We start from the raw sequence: 19194 nt of genomic DNA on the forward strand, positions 1-19194 counted from the left end.
GATTACAGACTCCTTTCAATGTGCAATTTTTATTCTAATTTTTCCCCTCTAAGGACATTTCCCCCCCAGTTTTCTGGATCCACACTTACATAAGGTGTGGTCCTAGAGGCATAGTTAAGAGGCTTCTAAGACCCTGAAGATTCAGAGGTAGGGGCGCAATCACAAGCCAAGCCCTTGCTTTGTTCTCTAGATCCCCATTGGGCTACGTAGGAAAGCAGCAGCACCACCTCCCTCAGTGAAGTCCATGGAAGTGTCAGGAATTTTAGAGGTTCTAGAAAGCCTCAGAGGGTTGGGACTTCAACTTTCAAATGCCATCTTAAGTGACATGGATCCAAGTACGAGATCTGAACTGCCTTCTGTCCTTTCTTTCACGTTAGTTCTGGGACTCTTCTCATCTTGCTGAATTGGAGCATCTGTCCTGGGAATGGCAACCCCTACTGCTTCTCAGCTACATGGCGTGGCAGAAATCCAAGCCTTTTGAGTTCCCTTAAGGATCTGGTCAGTTGACAGCTAGATCAGGGTTTAATAGAGTTCTCTCTCCAAGCAAAGGATTTCCTCCTCAAAGACAAGTTGCCGTTTTTGATTTATACTAAATCTTAGCAGTTTCTCTCCAGATTAGTAAGACAGATATGTCTGTGTGTATCTGTCTATAAAGAAATATGGTGCCTTATCAGTTAACACTGCTTATGACCTCGGGTTCCAGAATATCAAGGCAACATTCTTTAGAGGAGATGTTTCACTTTGGATTGAATCTAAGTTTAGAATCAGTTTATTGTCAAAGGGAGGCTAGGCCAAGTGACAAGAAAATACCTCTGCTATGAATTGCTTTGGAAATCACTTCTCTGAATTTCCTGAGGATGTTTCCTCACGCAACATGCACTCCCCTCTGCTGCTTTCACTCATGCCATCTGAAGATGAACATTTTATTTCCAACTTGAGGTAGGGAGTAGGGTGATTTCTCCCCATACCAATGTTAGTCTTTGGTTGGGATATCAAATCCATCTGTATAAGGAGCCAGGAAAAGAAAAGTGGGCTTGGGAAGAAAGTAGTTGGTAACATTTTTCATGTCTACTTGAAAAGGGGGCCACTGATTAGTTGCTTGGGGCCTTGTTTGGCTAGTGAAGAGAGAAAGGCTGGCATGGATGAAAGGGTGTCTATTCTTATAATGTTGAATCCTGACCAAGTGAAACATTATTTCTAGTGGCTGCCAGTAATTTTCACCCTTTTGAAATCAAAACTCAAGGGTTTTGGCTTCAGTTAAGAGCTAGATATAATCAAGGAGGCCTGAGTGGAAGTCAGAATGTAGTGTAAGTTTCATTAAGGAAGTGAATAACATGAGACCCCTAGGTCGAAATACCAGGCATGTGGGGACGTGCAGTGATGGATGTACTTGCTCTGAGAAGGATGGAGTGAGGTTTAAAAGGGGTAGATGAATGTGTATCTCTCTTAATACTGCTCCTCCCTTGGAGCAGGTAACTAGAATGACTGGAGTCAGCCTCATGCCTCTTCAGTTGAAGCCTCCCTCTTCTGCTTTTTGGGGTGACCTTTCCTATTGGTCTGCTTGTTCAGATTTTAGCACTGTATGTTTCATCCAGAAAAACCCTTAGTCCTGGGTGAACTGGAATGACTGGTAATCCTGACTGAATTTTAAGGTAACTGGGTAGTATGTATGACAACTGAGAAAATGCCCCAGATCTACTATAAGGGGAGTCACGAGGAGCAATCTTTGAGCCAGTACGTGGTGCTCATTGCCAATTTGATGCTAGCGGGTAGAGATTTCCACATTCCACTCCCTGAGCAGGGTCTGATGGAAAAAAAGGGTGGAGGTCGGTCTTTGGCAGTCAAACCTCTGGTGAAGAGGGGTGTCTGTGGAGAAACTGCTGGCTTGCCATGTGGGGCTATAGCTTGGACCTTGGCCTCTGCTTAGAGGACACTATCTGGGGTAGGACAGATGGTATCTAGTTACCAGTTTATAAATTCATTTTCTTTCCCTTTTCTTGCTCCCTGTGTAAATAAATCCTATTGTTGTTTCTCGTCATCTGTCTGCTTTTGAGTCTGTCCTGCAGTTCTAAGTGTGCGGGTTAGGCCCCACCAACTGGGTCAACCCAAGTTCCCCTGGGTTTGCTCTGTTTCACTTTCTCTGTTACTTGTTTCTCAGAAAAGTATACAGAATACCCTGGAGATATGCGAGATTCTTAAGTTATAATAATAACTATAGTTCCAGCGAATGCATGCTTACGATGTGCCAAGAAGGTGATGCTGTTCAATCCTCACAGCATCTGCAGAATTAGGTTATTTAGATTGGAAGAGGAGACCATAGCTGAGCGATGTGACAAGTTGTGTTTCCCAATATTAAATAACTAGAATGTAGCTGAGCCACAGTTGAACTTTAGTGAGTCTGAATTGAAAAATCTCTATCCACTAAGTGGAGATTTTGATGGCAAAGGGACAGCTGCTCTGATTGAACAAAATTCCTATTCTTAATGGTAGTATAAGATTTTGTGGGAATAATATACAGAGGCTGTATAGGAAGCTATAATATCTACTTTAGTCTGCTATCTGAAGCAGCCTTTGAATAATTGCTTAGTTTTTAAAGGAACTGTAGAAGGTGCTCAGTGATAGGTTACTATGTTTGTTATTTTATTTAACTAATTAATTCTTTTAAAAAGATTTATTTATGCATATAGGAACCTGGGTGTAGGCCAGAGGTGCAGGGGGTGAGAGGATTCATCAGAGACAGAGTGGGGAGCAGAACACGCAGATGAACTGAAATGCACTGCTGAGGGGAGCAGCAGGTGAGACAGGCCAGGTCTGCTGCGCTATGTGGGTCAGCTCCCTGGCTAGGGATCGAACTCATGCTGTAATGGCTGGTGAAGCTAAATAGCACTGAGACTTAACTCCTGCACCACCAACGAGGCCCTATATTTGTTATTTTAATTGGGACACACAGTTATGATCTTGAATTGAAATACTACAACCAATGCATATCACTTCAAAAACTGAAACATAAAATTCACCAAAGATTCAGGATATTAGGAAAGAAAGTTAGTAATACAGTTATTGAGTTCCAAATTAGGTGAGCACATAAACTTTTTCCCCCCACCAAGGAAAAGCTATCATCTTATTTTTCTCATTTGGAAAAGATACAGTACAAAGAGCTAAATGTGTTGAGTTTGTGGAGGGATGCTGGAAGCTTTCAGGCCACTTTGCTTTTATTTCATCAGTTCATACCAGAAAGTAGTGCCTTCACTAGAGAGTGAAGTGCAGATTGGGGTTACTTAGTTGATAGCTGGATTGGAAGAGGACTCAAATATAATAGAAGAGACATGTGGATTCATTTTGATCCATTTCAAATATCATGCACCCCACTGTGTTTCACAGGGTTGTGTGCTAGATTCTGGGGATATGGGGAGAAGCAGCACATGCCTTCTACCCCCAGGGAGCTCACATGGAAGTAGAGGAATAAGATATGTATAAAGGTGGTTTCTGCAGAACCAGCTTGAAGTCTTCAGAAGCCTGTTAATCTGCTCAGGCTTCCGTGGCAAAATACCATAGATGGGGTGGTTTGAGGAACAAATTTATTTTCTCACAGTCTTGAGGCGGAAATCCAAGATCAGGTGCCAACAAGGTTGGGTTCTGGTAAGAACTCTCCCTGACGTGTAGCCTTCTTGCCATGAGCTTACATGGCCTTTTCTCTTTCAAGGACAATAATCTTTGAACCCGGATCTCACCATATTCTGGGTTATTCACTTAATAGTACTTCATGTCCAAGGTCAGTATCTAGTCCAGATTTCATTGTGCCTGGTCAGTTCAGTTCCTTATTGGTGTCTTCAGCAAAGGTTGAAAAATTTAGGGTGTAGCCACTTAGGATCTATTTGCACATACTCAGACACAGTAAACTCATCATACATCCTTCAGTCGACAAAATAGCTGCGAGAGGTAGTTTTTTCAACTTATATTGAAAAAACCGAAAGCAGAGAGCCCCAGTGTCTTAGCCAAGGTCAAGCTTCCAGGAAGGGGCATGCTAGGATTTGAATTGAGTCTCTTGGTTCCAAATTTCAGAACTTAGCTATTAGAAACACAGAGCTATACTGAGGAAGTAGAGTGAATATTGAGTATAAGGATAGGATTTTTCTTTTTTCTTTTTTTTAAAGATTTATTTATGTATGCATACAAGAGCTGGGGTACAGGCCAGAGGTGTGGGGGGTGAGGACTCACCGGAGACAGAGTAGGGAAGAGAAGAGGCAGATTGACCGAAATACACTGCTGAGGGGAGCAGTGGGCGAGTCAGGAGAGGTCTGATGAGCCAGGGATTTTTCTTTTTTGAGGTGTGGTTGCTTGGATTTTTCTTTTTATTGAAGTGACATTAGTTTACCAGTGTAGGTTTCAGATATAATCTTTTTTACCTCATCAGCTGTATGTATTACACCTCTCCCACCACCCAATGTCCATTCCCCAACCTCCCCCAACCAGTTGTCTCCCTTTACCTCCTTCCCCCCTCTGGTAACCACCATTCTTGTCAGAGTTGAGTGGCAGGATTTGGAGTAATAAGTCCATTCAGGGACCTCCCTGGTGGCGCAGGGTTTAAGTCAGCATTATCAAGCTGTCACCAGCCACTGTGGCCTGATTTCTATCACCAGCCAGGAGCTGACACACATGGTGCAGCAGACCTCTCCTGTCACGCTCGCTGCTCCCCTCAGCAGTGTATTTCAATAGATCTGCTGTTCTGTTCCCCACTCTGCCTCTGGTGAATCCTCTTATCCCCTGCACCTCTGACTACATCCCAGTTCTTGTATGTATAAATAAAATAAGTTTTTAAAAAATGACATTCATAGAGAGAGCAAAAAGTCAGAGGAGTAGATATGACGCAGGAGAAGAAAGGCACTTGTGCTAGGACAGAAGAGGCACTGCTGCTGTCTCTTCTTTATCACTCGGCCTTGGTTTAGCAGTTATCTTTCTGAACCATCTTCTTTCTTTTCAAGTTAATCACCATCCTTGATTCTTCAGGACCCACGCATCAGCCCAGGCTGTGGTGAAACAGCCTGTCCGGGGAAGCAGTGGCCGGACCACAATCACAACCATTGTGCAGACTGGTGGAAACTGGAGCACCGGCCTCTTCAGTGTCTGCAGAGATAGGAGGATTTGTATGTTGTTCCTCTTGATTTATGTTCTCCTTTATTGCTTTCATCCCCAAGACATCAGTGGGTGGAAAAGCTATATCAGCTACAAGGACAGAAATTAAATGGCTTCAGGATAACTGGACTAATTTAGTGACTCAAATATACTCCTTGCCAGGAAAAAGCTTGCATTTCAGGGGTATGGATGCTTCTTATAGAATAATAGGTGACTTAAAAGATTTTTAAGATGACAAAATCCACTGAAATGAAATGGGTTCCCCCATTCACTGTGCATAAATTGGTACAGTCTTTCTGGTGGATGACTTAACAATACACATTAAAAAACCCTCAAATATGATACAGTTTTTGGCCCAGTAATTACTTTTTCAAACATTTAGTCTAGGGAAATAAATCACGAGCAAAGATTTAGCAGCGACATTGCATTTCACATCCCTGGTTATTAAAGTGACTCCCTGGAACAACCTGTATGCTCAGCAGGGCATCCAGAGCAAGAGTAGTATAGTCATGAAATAATGCGTTGTAGAATAACATTTAATGGGATGAAAAGATGTTTTGGATACATTTTAAAAAAAGATTTTATTTATTAAAACATACAAGAACTGGGGTGTAGGCCAGAGGTGCCGGGGGTGACAGGATTTGCCAGAGAAAGAGTGGGGAGCAGAACAGGTGGATTGACTGAAATACACTGCTGAGGGGAGCAGTGGGCGAGGCAGGAAAGGTCTGCCATGCCATGTGGGTAGCTCCCTGGCCTGGGGAATCAAATTTATGCCGCAGTGGCTGGCGATAGCTTGATAGCACTGAGACTTTAACCCCTCCAACCGGCAAGGAGCTTGGATACATTTTTTTAATTTTTTTAAGATACAGGTGAAGATTGTTAAACTATACATGTCACACCATTTGGGAGAAAATGCTTAGACAAATATCTGGAAGGTTACAAATACGAATGTTTACAGCAAATGTCTTAAGAAGATGGTCTAATGAGTAAGCTTTTTTTTTTGCTGATCTCTTTCTGGTATTTCTATGAGGAATGCATAGTACTCTTAGAAACATTAAGAACAGGGCCTCCCCAGTGGTGCAGCGGTTGAGTGCTGAGTTGCGAAGCCATGCAGCCTCTACAGCGCTGGTTCTATCCCCGGCCACCGGATGAGGGTCCCAGATGGCACGCAGACCTCTCCTGCCGCCCGCTGCTCCCCTCAGCAGTGTACTTTGTCAGTCGGCCTGCTCTGCTCTCCGCTCTGACTCTGGTGAATTCTCTCACCCTCACGTGCTTCTGACTGTACCCAGTGCTTGTCTAAATAAATAAATAAATAAATCTTAAAAAAAAAAGAAACATTAAGAACAATCACAAAAAGAAGCCCCTTCATTGCTGAAATCTTGAAACACTGGTTCAACTCTAAAGTGGTCCCAAGCACTGTTCTCTAGTCACAAGACTTTCCACAGCTTTGAAGTTCAAAGTCATCAATTCTATTTTTACTTCACCATATTTTGAACCGTTTGTGGTGCTATGTGTCAGTATCTTCTTCCAGGGCCAAATACCCTTGGCCTAGGTGGAAACCTCTGTTACAGAATCTCTTCTGGAGAGGTCGGTCCCTTTGATGGTGGGGGGAGAGGAGGTCAGTGTCAAGTTCAAAATCTACAGACCCTTTTTTGAAGCATTGTCCTAAAACCTTATAGACTGGATCACTTGAAGAGCTTGTGGGCTTTAGATGATCCAAGGCCTTATTCAACTGAGAGTCTTGCTGAAGCAAAAAAGCTCTTAACATTTTTTAGTGCTGTGGCCATCTGGAATGGAGCCTTCACTGTTTGTCTGGGTTTCATAGGAAAGACACTGCCTTGCACCAAATCCTGCCCTCCACCCCTGTCCTTTGCCCACCTGACCCAGTGCTCAGCTGCTTTCCTCCTGCCTCTGCCTCCCATGTGGACTTCTGACCAGACAACTAGGGCAACTGCTCCCTCAGTCTCAGGATTCTTCCGTATCTCTTCCAGAGCCTCAGCCTTTGTGTCACCTGGTGCTGAAGTACAGAGAAGGCAGCATAGCCTTGTGGGGATGTGGAGATCTAGACCCGTTTTGCTTTTAGGTTGTAGTTGGGGCTGGAGGGGTCATCAGTGCATTTCCAAGTAGGAAAGCCTGGTATTTAATGGTGGGTAGGGGAACTGTTTGTATCATGTAGTGACCTTGCCTGGAATCTTAACTCTGGCTCTTAAATAAATTTTCTGTGTCTTCATTTTTCCATCTCTAAAATAATGATAAAGACCCAGCTCAAGGATTGTTGTCAGGATTAAAGCAAAGAGTGCACAGAGCTTTTTTTTTTTTTTTTAAAGATTTATTTATGCATACAAGAGCTGGGGTGTAGGCCAGAGATGCGGGGTGGGTGTTGAGAGGATTCACCAGAGACAGAGTGGGAAACAGAACAGGCAGACTGACTAAAATACACTGCTGAGGGGAGCAGTGGGCGAGACAGGAGAGGTCTGCTGTGCCATGTGGATAGCTCCCTGGCTGGAGATCGATCTCATGCTGCTGAGGCTGCTGATAGCTTCATAGTGCTGTGACTTAACCCCTTGTGCCACCAGGGAGGCCCCCTCAGAGCTTACTTTTAATATCAGTTTGGAACATAGTTGGTCAGTCAGCAATTTGGCTGCTGGGTTAAATAGTACCCCTTCAAAATTCATTTAACTTAGACCTCATTTGGAAAGAGGGTCTTTGCAATATAGTCAAGTTAAAAAGAGGTTCTCTTGGACTAGGTAAGTCCTAATCTACTGGCTGGTGTCTTTGTAAGAAGGGGAAAATTGTATACAAACATGCAGAGTTGAGGCCACGTGAAGACCAAGGCAGAGATTGGAATAATGTACCTCCAAGTCCCTCTGCCGCATACTCAGCCAGCCCTCATTGGGTCCCTGAATGCAGGGACCACAGTTGTCTTGTTCCCCGCTCGTGCCCAGCAGAGTACCTGGCTCATAGGAGGTGCTTAAAAATATTTCCTGAAGGACACACAAATGAATGCATTTTAACTTGCAGTCCTGTTTCTTTTCTTGCACTTCATTGAAACAAGGATAGAAGCTCAGAGTCTGAAGGGATATTAGGGCCAAGTGATCTGGTCCCTCACCTGCTGCCTGAACCCGTCTGCAGCATGCCTGGCGAGGGCCTCATGCTGGTGCTCTGGACACTTCCAGGGTGGAGGGCGCTCTGCTTTGGAGCCAGCTCGGGGCTTACAGATTTTTCTGAATAGGTTACTGTGCACAAGATGTAAAATTCAAAAGTACCTACCCATTTCGTATTTGAAAATCAAGTACTCCATCCTTGTTCTCCTTCTCCACAATCTCAGAGGTAATCACTCTTAAGTCCAGACACAGTCTATGTGCTTATAAAGATATAAAAAAAACTATAGTGATGTTGGTTAATTATGTCAATGAAGATGGATAATTATTTATAAACCCAGAAAAAAATTTTGAATGAAACTTTTTTTTCTTAACCGCTTGCTCCACCACTTCTCTACACCATTAACACTTTTTAAAAATATATATTAATTTTTAAAAATTTTTTACATCATTGTTCATTTTAAAACAACATTTACTTCCCCCCACCCCCTCAGGTGTAGTCCCCATAGAGTTTCCTTCCCCAATGCACCCGTGCACCATCACCTCAGTCCCTGTGCTCCTCCCTCCCTCCCTCTGATCCCTCTCCCTCCTCCTCCCCTGCAGGGTGTCTCTGATTTATAATTGTCTGTTTTTGCTTTGTTGTGTTTTTACACTGATGTCTTATTTGATTCCCCTATATATTCCTGCTATTAAGTGAAACCATGCGATAATTTTCTTTTTCCTTCTGACATTTCACTGAACATAATTCCTTCTAGTTCCATCCACGTTGCTGCGAATGGCATGAGTTTATCTTTTTTTGATAGCTGAATAATAGTCCATTGTTTCTATATGCCACATCTTCTTGATGCAGTCATCTGTTTTTGGGCATTTGGGTTGTTTCCAGGTTTTGCCTATTGTAAAGAGTGCTGCAATAAACATAGGGGTGCAGGTGTTCTTTTGAATCAGTGTTTTTGTGTCCTTTGGGTAGATCCCTAGGAGTGGAATTGCTGGGTCATATGGTAGCTCCATTTTTAGTAGACTGAGGAACCTCCAGACAGCTTTCCATAGAGGTTGGACCAGTTTGCACTCCCACCAGCAGTGTGTGAGAGTTCCTTTTTCATCCTCACCAACATTTGTTGTTGCTTGTTTTTTTTGATATGTGCCGTTCTTACTGGTGTAAGGTAGTATCTCAATGTGGTTTTAATGTGCATTTCCCTGATGATAAGGGACGTTGAACATTTTTTCATATGCCTGTTGGCCATTTGCATTTCCTCTTTGGAGAAATGTCTTTTAAGTTCTTCTGCCCATTTCTTGGCTAGATTGTTTACTTTGTTTTTGTTGAGTCATGTGAGTTCTTTGTATATCTTTGTGATCAGTCCCTTATCAGTTGACTGGGGTGCAAAGATTTTTCCCCAATCAGTGGGGTGTCTCTTTGTTTTGGTTAATGTCTCTTTTGCTGTACAGAATCTTTTCAGTTTGATGTAATCCCAGGTGTTTATCTTTTCCTTGACTTTCTTTGCTTTGGGTGATGAGTCTTTAAAAATGTTATTGCGTTGTATGTCTTGTAGTGTTTTACCTATATTTTCTTCTATATATTTTATAGTTTCAGGTCTTATGTCCAGATCTTTTATCCATTTTGAGTTGATTTTTGTGCATGGTGTGAGGTAGTGCATGTGGTGGTCCAGTTTTCCCAGTGCCATTTATTGAACAAACTGTCCATGTTCTGAATGAAATGTTTTTTCATTGTGACACTATTAGATAATTGTAAAAAGGAAAATGCCAAAAAGTGTCCTATAATAGTAAACCTTAAAGGTAACCGTTATTGATATTTTGGTTTCCTTCTAGAGTGTTTGCTCTCTGTGTGTTTTTGTGATTACACAAATAGTATTGTAAACATACTGTGCAGTAACTTTGTTTTACAGTATGTTTGGGTGATCAGACCACATCAACACATCTGTAGCTAATATTTTAAGTTTCTACATAAATTCCGTTGTATGAATATACTATAATTTACCCCAAGATCCCCATTAGTGGATGACCTTCATGTGGTTCCCAGACTTTTTGCTGTTTATTTAAAAGATTTTATTTATTTATTTTTTCATAGAAGAACTGGGGTGTAGGGCAGAGATGCGGAGCTTGTGGGGTGTGAGAGGAGTCACCAGAGACAGAGTGGGGAGCTGAGCAGGCGAATTTACTGAAATACACTGTTGAAGGGAGCAGCGGGCAAGACAGGCGAGGTCTGCTGCGCCAAGTGGGTCAGCTCCCTGGCTGGGAATCGAAATCAGACCTTAGCCTGATAGAGCTGAGACTTAACCCCTAAGCCACCAGGGAGGCCCCTTTTTGCACTTTAAACCATGCTGTGTGAATAACCTTGTGCAGATGTCATTGCCCATGTGTGTGAGTTTCTGTTGGATAATTGCTGAGGATAGATCTGTTGATTAAATACCATTGAAAATCTTGGTAGATGGCTCTTGCCAAATCTTGCCAAATGGCTCTTCACTTGGAAGTTCTACTAATTTCCATGCTCACCCATAGGCATGAGTGCTCCCCCTTCCTTTTTTTTTTTTTAAAGATTTATTTATTTATACCTACAGGAACTGGGGGCTAGACCAGAGGTACTGGAGGTGAAAGGATTCACCAGAGACAGAACAGGTGGATCTACTGAAATACACTGCTGAGGGGAGCAGCAGGTGAGACAGGAGAGGTCTGCTGTGCCATGTGGGTTCACCTCCCTGGCTGGGGATCAAACTCACACCACGGTGGCTGAGTTCAAGCTATGACGATAGCTTGATAGCGCTGAGACTTAACTCTTTGCCACTAGGGAGGCCCCCCTTCCTTTTGTTTGAGCATCTCTTCTTGTTAGATGGTTCTGCCTTTTGCAATAATTGATCTACATTGTACTTTCCTGCAATTTCCACCCACCTTTCCTACTTCTGCTCCCTGGGGCTCTATACTTTGGTTTAGTGTAGGCTTTTTCTTTTTATCTGATTCCTGGGAGTTAGAAGGATGAATAATGCTTACATAACCACCCAGCCTCCGGGTGTGAGAGGAAGGGGATGAATTTATGACTCTAATCTCTTTGGGCCTGTTCTCGTACATATATATATATATGAGAGTGTGTGTGTGTGTTTACACACATGCATATATATTATATATAAACAACTTCATAACACATGAATATGTTAACTTTATTAAAAATAAGATTTTAAAAGAGAGAATAGAGTTCCCTCTTTCTCAGTAGGTTAATTTGGAGGATTTTTTTCCAGATCTTTTTCTCTATATATGTATTCATTAGTAACATATACCATTGCTTTGCAACTCTTTGCACACAGCATAAATGATATTAGGCTGTACATATCATTATGCAATTTAATTTTTAATCCAAAATGTGTCTTAGATGGCCTCCCCGGTGGCGCAGTGGTTAAGTGCTTGGTTGAGAAGCTGCCCACAGCCTCTGCAGCGCTGGTTTGATTCCAGCTGCCGGGCGAGTGTCCCGCATGGCGTGCAGACCTCTCCTGCCGCCCGCTGCTCCCATCAGCAGTGTACTTCGTCGGTCTGCCTGCTCTGCTCTCCTCTCTGACTCTGGTGAATTCTCTCACCCTCCCGCACTTCTGACTGTACCCAGTGTTTGTATAAATAAATAAATAACTAAACAAATCTTTAAATAAATAAATAAATAAATGCCTCTACTCTTTAAAAAAAAAAACAAAAACAAAATGTATCTTAGAGATTTTATTTTCTTGGTACATAGTCGATCTTTTTGCTTCGTTCTTAAGTAGTCTATAGCATGATTTCTACCCTGTTTTATTTACACTTTTGTCTACTAATGCACATTTAAGATGTTTTAAATTTCAAGTTACAAATTGTGTCACAGTGCGTGTCCTTATGCTAGTTATTCTAGGGTATATACTGATAACTGGAATCACTGGGCCCTGAGGTTTCAGCCACGTTGCCTTCCGCGTGACTGTGCCCATTTCTGCTTCCATTAGTGAGTGGAGTACCCAGTTCTCTATGACGCCACACGTTTGATATTTAACGACATAGAGAAAGGTGGTAAGAAATGATTTCTGATTGACTCAATATACATTCCCCTGGTCACTATGACACAGAGCTTCTTTTCATGTTATTAGCCGCTGTATTTCCTCTTCAGTGATTACCTGCTCTATCCTATGGCTGTTTTCTTCTTTTGTCTAATCTTATATATATTGATTTGTGGTAGTTCTTTATGTACACTGGATACTTACCCTTGGCCTGTGATACATGTTGCAAAAATTTCACCTCGAGACTCTTCCACGAAGGGTTCCATTTCCTTTTGTAGTCCTTCTTGCTGCATGAGCAATAGTGCGCACTCTTGTCCTCCCTCCTGGTGCAGAGCAGGACACCTGGAGATCTGAAGGCTCTGTTCCCCACTCTGTCTCTGGTGAATCCTCTCACCGCCACCCTCCCCCTCAACACCTCTGGCCTGCACGCCAGCTCTTGTATGCATAAATAAATAAATCTTTAAAAAAAGGAAAAGGCATAACAATAAAGTTCAGTAGTTCCAATGCACAACACAACATTCTTCATTCAGTGCACAATATGATATTGTTACTGCGGCTGATGGGCATTTCTATTTGCTTATCAAAGTGGTGCAGCTCAGGCAATTGTGTAAACACAATTTATTGTTCACCTAGCTTGGCAGCTTTATAATGATGCAATTTGTGATTAATTTTTCTTTTTATTTCTTTTTTCCTTTGATCTTTGATCTTTTTCTTTCTTGTGAGTACTTTTTTATTTGCAGGGATTTACACTATTTCAGAATCCATACACAAAATGAGATTTGATTGATTTTTTATGTGCCATGATTTCAGAGTCTCCTAATTCAGGGTTACATACAGTATGACCCCTGCAAACATGCTGGAAGTTTCCTGGGCCATTTGCTGTCCTCGAAGCTGTTGATGCCCATTGTCAGTGCAGGACTGCTGGTTTTGTGGGGACTAAAGATAAATTTTTAAAATTTTTTTTTTAAGATTTATTTATTTATTTATACAAGCAGTGGGTACAGTCAGAAGTGCGGGAGGGTGAGAGAATTCACCAGAGCCAGAGCAGGGAGTAGAACAGACAGACTGAAGTACACTGCTAAGGAGAGCAGCAGGCAGCAGGAGAGGTCTGCACGCTATGTGGGACCCTCACCAACAGCTGGGGATTGAACCGGTGCTGCAGAGGCTGCAGGCAGCTTTGCAGCCCAGTGCTCAACCACTCGCCACCGGGGAGGCCCTAAAGATATTTTTTTTTTAATGTGGAGTGAAACAAGACTGAATTCAGAGTTTGCTTTGAGACAAGGGATGCCTACATGATGTGATGTGACTATCTTAAGACTTCTGCGTTGATGATGTCGATGCTGTTCTTGAAGACACACTGCTCCTTGTCTGCTCCCCATGCCCTTGTCATGCTGTTTGTGCTTGTGCGCTACCTCACCCCAAGCTAAATTGATGATGCCCAGCATCCTGGAAGGCCCCTTGGCAGTTCTATAAAATAACAGTATCCCTAGCTTTTAGTTTCTTTGTCACTGAAGAAACAAACAGTTCTCAGTGCTGGGGAGGGGGAGAAGGGGGGTAGGCTGGGACAGGCAGGTCTTTGACAGGAGGTTCTAATGTGGTCATGACAGGGTGTGTGAATCTTTGTGTTGGGGCACTGTCATTTCACACCCACGAGAATGGGTAAAATAGAAAGAATTGACAATAGAAATGCTGGTGAGGATGTGGAACAAGAAAACCCCCCATACATTGCTGGTGGGAGTGTAAAATGGCTCAAATACTTCGGAGAATTATTTCTATTTTGTAAAGTTAAACAAATAAACCTCATGACCAGGAATCAACCCAAGTGAATAAATACATATCCACAGAGACATGTATAAGAATATTCATAGTACTTAATGACAAAAGTCTGATAATGGAATAATCAGTGGAAAAATGGATAAACAAGTATGTGGAATACTCATATCTTGGAATACTACTCAGCAATAGAAGAACACTACAGAATTATAGCATAGATGAATCTCAGGAAACATGCTGTTGAAATAAAGAAGACAGTTATTAAAGTAAATTTGATTCTATTTATCTGAAGTACAAGAGAAGAGGTAAAACTCAGCTGTGGGAATAGCAGTCAGAAGAGTGATTGCCTCTGGAATGGCGGGGGAGGGCTGGGATCCGCCTGGAGAGCTTCTGGGATGAGGGCCACGTTCTAAACGTTTGGTTATTTGGGTAAATGTGTTGTCAAAACTCATCTAAGTGAACATTTATGATCTTTACATTTTCTTGTATATCAATTATTCCTCAACATTTATTGATGGTATTTAAAAAAAAATTTTTTTTTAAAGATTTATTTATTTATACAAGCACTGGGTACAGTCAGAAGCGCAGGAGGGTGAGAGGATTCACCAGAGACAGAGTGGGGAACAGAACAGGCAGACTGACGAAGTACATTGCTGAGGGGAGCAGTGGGCGCATCAGGAGAGGTCTGCGCGCCATGTGGGACCCTTGCTGGTGGCCAGGGATCGAACCGGCACTGCAGAGGCTGCGGGCAGCTTCGCAGCCCAGCGCTCAACCGCTGCGCCACTGGGGAGGCCCTGTTGATGGTATTTTTAAAAGGTTACAATTAGCTTATTTTTTGGCTTGTTTTGCTATTTCTATCCCAACGATTTGTATTCACCAGGGTCATTGTCTTTTAGAATGCTAGATGACATAACACCATCACTGTACACCAGGGGTTCTTAACCTGAGTCCTCAGATAGTTTTCAATGGATTTTTTTTTTTTATAATTTTTTGGGTATTGCAGTTATTTTTATTTTTATTTATTTATTTTATTTATTTATGCATACAAGAATGGGGGTACAGGCCAGAGGTGGAGGGGGGTGAGAGGATTCACCAGAGACAAAGTGGGGAACAGAACAGGCAGACTGACTGAAACACACTGCTGAGGGGAGCAGCGGATGAGTCAGGAGAGGTCTGCTGAGCCATGTGAGTAGCTCCCTGGCCGGAGATAGAACTTGTGCTGCAGAGTGTGCGGTTAGCTTCATAGGTTGCGTCTTAACCCCTTACGCCATCACGGTGGCCCAGTTTTCAATGGATTCTTGGACACCGTGGGGCTGAGTGCATAATTCTGCCTGCCTGTGTGCACAGATTTTTCTCTTCCCTTGAGGCGTGAGTTCATAGTTATGACCATAATATCAAAAGGGTCTGTGACCCAAAACACATTTAAAACGGTATCTTTCTGTTAGATGGTTCATGCAGAATGTGGATGGGAACAGTATCAGTAGTTAAAGGTGAATGAATGCATAGATGACGAACTGTTTCCAGTTGACATTCAAGGAACCAAGCCTCTAATGATTTGAAGATTAAAACTGGCAGATGCCAGTGGCTCCACAAAACTAGCAAAAATTAGAGTAACTTCTGAAAAATAAAGTTCTGATAAGAATAGCAAGCAGAATCAGTGTACCATAAAAGAGGTTTTGCTTATATTTGTAGAAAAAGATACCTGCTATTCAAAAGTATCATATACCATGTCTACTTTTAAGTATTGAAATTGAATACATGGACATAATAGAAGCAACAGTCATGATTGAACTGTACAAATAATTATATAGTGCTTTTCTCTTGACAGGAAGAAACAATTACATGGTGAATGCTAACAGAATTGTAGCAGGTTGATCTTTGCCAGTGTTTTAACAAAGGAAGACAATTTTGATGTGTTTCCTTTACGGCAACTTTTATGCACTAAATTTTTATTTATTTATTTTTTAAATAATAAATTTTATTTTTATATTCCCCATACAATTGCAGCCCCCCCATTCTGACCCCAATCCCTCCCCTCCCGCCCCCGCCCCCCTAAAAGTGTCTCTGGTTCATAGTTTTTTGTTGATTTTGATTTTCACTTTCTTATAGTTATTCATTTTCCTGGTCCCTTATTTAAGTTTTCTAGATTCCTGCTATGAGTGAGACCATCCGGTATTTTTCTTTTTCTTTTTGGCTTATTTCGCTGAGCATGATTCCTTCCAGCGCCATCCATGTTGCTGCAAATTGCATGTGTTTATCTTTTTTGAATGCTGAGTAATATTCCATGGTGTATATGTACCACATCTTCTTGATCCAGTCATCTATTTTTGGGCATTTGGGCTGTTTCCAAAGCTTAGCTATTGTAAACAGTGCTGCTATAAACATAGGGGTGCAGGTGTTCTTTGGAATTGATGTATCTGTGTCCTTTGGGTAAATACGTAGGAGTGGAATTGCTGGATCATATGGAAGCTCTATGTTTAGTAGGTCCAGAAATCTCCACACAGCTCTCCACAGTGATTGGACCAGTTTGCACTCCCACCAACAGTGCAGAAGAGTTCCTTTTTCTCCACACCCTCGCCAACATTTGTTGTTGCTAGTTTTTTTAATATGTATGCACTAAATTTTTAATTGGTTCTTCATTCTCAGTCCGGTATCACAGGGAAACATATGCAGCATTAAATTGATGGCATAGAGTGTAAATGCTCTTTGACATGTGAAGTGACTGTGAGGACACCTGGAAACCTTGGCTTTCTTTTATCTGGTTATTGACAGGTTTCTGTGGTCTGTTTTGTCCAATATGTCTTGAGTGTGACATTGCTAGTCATTATGGAGAGTGTCTCTGTTGGCCATTGTTACCTGGGTCCACCTTTGCACTGAGAATTGGCACCAGAGAGAGACATAAAATACAGGTAAGGATGTTTGAATGTGTGTGTGAAACTGGACTTAAAGGGGAACCTGGATGCTTTCCAAATATGTGATTAAAAATAAATAAAAAGGGCCTCCCCGGTGGCACAGAGGTTGAGCGCTGGGTTGCGAAGCTGCCTGCTGCCTCTGTGGTGCTGGTTCGATCCCCGGCTGCTCCCCGGCCACCGGAGGAGGGTCCCGCATGGCGCGCAGACCTCTCCTGCCGCCCGCTGCTCCCCTCAGCAGTGGACTTCGGTCCCTCTGCCTGCTCTGCTCCCCGCTCTGGCTCTGGTGAATTCTCTCACCCTCCCGTGCTTCTGACTGTACCCAGTGCTTGTATAAATAAATAAATAAATCTAAAAAAAAAAAAAAACCCCTAAAAATAAATAAATAAATAAATAAAAGGCATAGGCAAGAATGCTTAAAAACACCACATTTAGAGGGAGACTTTGGGGAAGGAGAGGAATGAATTCCCAATTTTATTCATTGCTAGGGTGGATATTAACCAAAATGCCACACTGTGAAGGGTATTTCCAAGGGGTCCTACTATACTGCAGGTTACTGGTCAGTGGGCCAAATGTGTTTCTCTCAATTCATCAAGAGAAGATGACAACAGACACCAAATTTGGAGGATGTATTTTGGGATGGTCTGACTTAAAAATATGGCTTCTGTGGCACATGCAGAATTCACTTTGGGGTTCCCCCGACAGCCCTTTAAAGAGTCAGATGATTTCCAGCACAGCAGAGACCAAGCTATAATGAGAGATTGAGAACAGATAGATCATACATAGTAAGACGTGGAAAGTTAAAAAAAAAAAAAAAGCATCTCTTTATATTCACATGGAGTGATCTTCAAGACATATTTTTAAGAGAAAAAAGATCATTGCATAAAAGTATACAACTATTTAAAATAAAGAACTTTATTGTGCATATTTGTGTCAACTTAGAATTTATTTGGAAGTATAAATAAGTAACTGCAACAGTGGTTGTTCCCTGACTGGCAACTGGGTGACAGGAGGCACCTATATAAGGAGGGGTATATTTTTAACTTTCTATCCTTTTTATTTTTTTAAAAGATTTATTTATTTATTTATTTATACAAGCACTGGTTGGGTACAGTCAGAAGCGCGGGAGGGTGAGAGGACTCACCAGAGACAGAGCGGGGAGCAGAACAGCAGATTGACAAAGTACACTGCTGAGGGGAGCAGCGGGCGTGGCAGGGGAGGTCTGCCACACCATGTCGGACCCTTGCTGGTGGCCAGCCTCGCAGCCCAGCACTTAACCACTGCGCCACCAGGGAGGCCCTAACTTTCTATCCTTTATACTGTATTACCTACTCCAAAAAACAAACAAACAAATATATATTTAGTCTAAGAAAATTATTGACAGAAAAATCAGTGGTTTCAAGTGTGAAGCCCATGTCAAAAGCCCTCAAGATGGGTCTCTGAGTTGCCAGAATTGATTAGCAGTCAAGATATGTGGCACTTAGTTAAACCAGTGAAGTTGTGTCCATTGGAAGTGACTTACGGAGTTGATGGGTCTTGGAAGTAATGGATGGGATGCGCCATCAGATATCAACTGTACAGGGCCCTCGTGATGGGAGGGGGTCTGTGTGGTTGCACCAGAACAGAGCCCCGGTCTCCCCTCAGGGCACCCTATGTGAAGACTGGCTGGCTGTGCACTGCTGTTGGCCTCTTTCCATCTGCCAGATGGCCCGGGAACTCAAGATGAGGACCTCCCAACTCTACGAGATATATTCATCCCCTTCGACTAATGATACCTTTATTTAATAGAGCAAGATAATTCTTCCTCAATCCCCAAAACCCTCCTCTTAAACCCATCTTACTAGATTGTTCTTGAGTTTTCACTGAAATATTATAAAAATAAATGATATCACCTTCTACTGCTTTGCTGTTCTTTCCTTACCTATACCCACGATGGAGATGGTTGTTGTCCGGATTTGCTATTCCGGCCCAGCCATATACGGCAGACAGTTTCTAGAGGTGAGTGTTGGGTCCTGCCTTAACTTCCTACTGCCATCCTTTCATGAGGGTGTCTGGGGGGAGGAGGTAGGACAGGTGGTTACTTGTAGTTAGCACCTGAAGTGGGCCCACATGTCAGTGAGGCACAGAAGTACATTCTTTCCCTTGTCTTGACTTCTCCGGTCCTGACAATATAAAGGAGAAAATCTTAGTGGCTGCTGACTTTGCAACCCTCTCTAACATCTGCGTATCTTCATCCCTAGCATCACAGCCTTAGGCAGG

The 19194-nt window shown here is 42.5% G+C and overlaps 1 protein-coding gene across 1 annotated transcript; it reads left to right on the forward strand.

Annotated features, from left to right (window-relative positions):
* The first annotated feature begins 726 nt into the window (after positions 1-726).
* PLAC8L1 (PLAC8 like 1) lies at positions 727-18828 on the forward strand. The gene is made up of 4 exons (XM_037508219.2): positions 727-939; positions 5008-5144; positions 16799-16935; positions 18580-18828. The coding sequence occupies exons 1-4, from the start codon at positions 818-820 to the stop codon at positions 18718-18720; spliced, it is 537 nt and encodes a 178-aa protein (XP_037364116.1). The 5' UTR covers positions 727-817; the 3' UTR covers positions 18721-18828.
* The last annotated feature ends 366 nt before the right edge of the window (positions 18829-19194 follow it).

The sequence above is a fragment of the Talpa occidentalis genome, unplaced genomic scaffold (genome assembly GCF_014898055.3).
Source record: "Talpa occidentalis isolate TD23 unplaced genomic scaffold, MPIMG_talOcc4v2.1 talOcc4.13, whole genome shotgun sequence".
Classification (NCBI taxonomy): Eukaryota; Metazoa; Chordata; class Mammalia; order Eulipotyphla; family Talpidae; genus Talpa; species Talpa occidentalis.

Excerpts from the sequence above, each read along its gene's own strand:
- PLAC8L1 (XM_037508219.2), top strand. The coding sequence starts at position 818 with ATGAATTGCTTTGGAAATCACTTCTCTGAATTTCCTGAGGATGTTTCC. Across the intron at positions 5,145-16,798 it reads CTGCAGAGATAGGAGGATTT|GTTTCTGTGGTCTGTTTTGT; the intron begins GTATGTTGTTCC and ends GGTTATTGACAG. Across the intron at positions 16,936-18,579 it reads GAGAGAGACATAAAATACAG|GGCACCCTATGTGAAGACTG; the intron begins GTAAGGATGTTT and ends GTCTCCCCTCAG.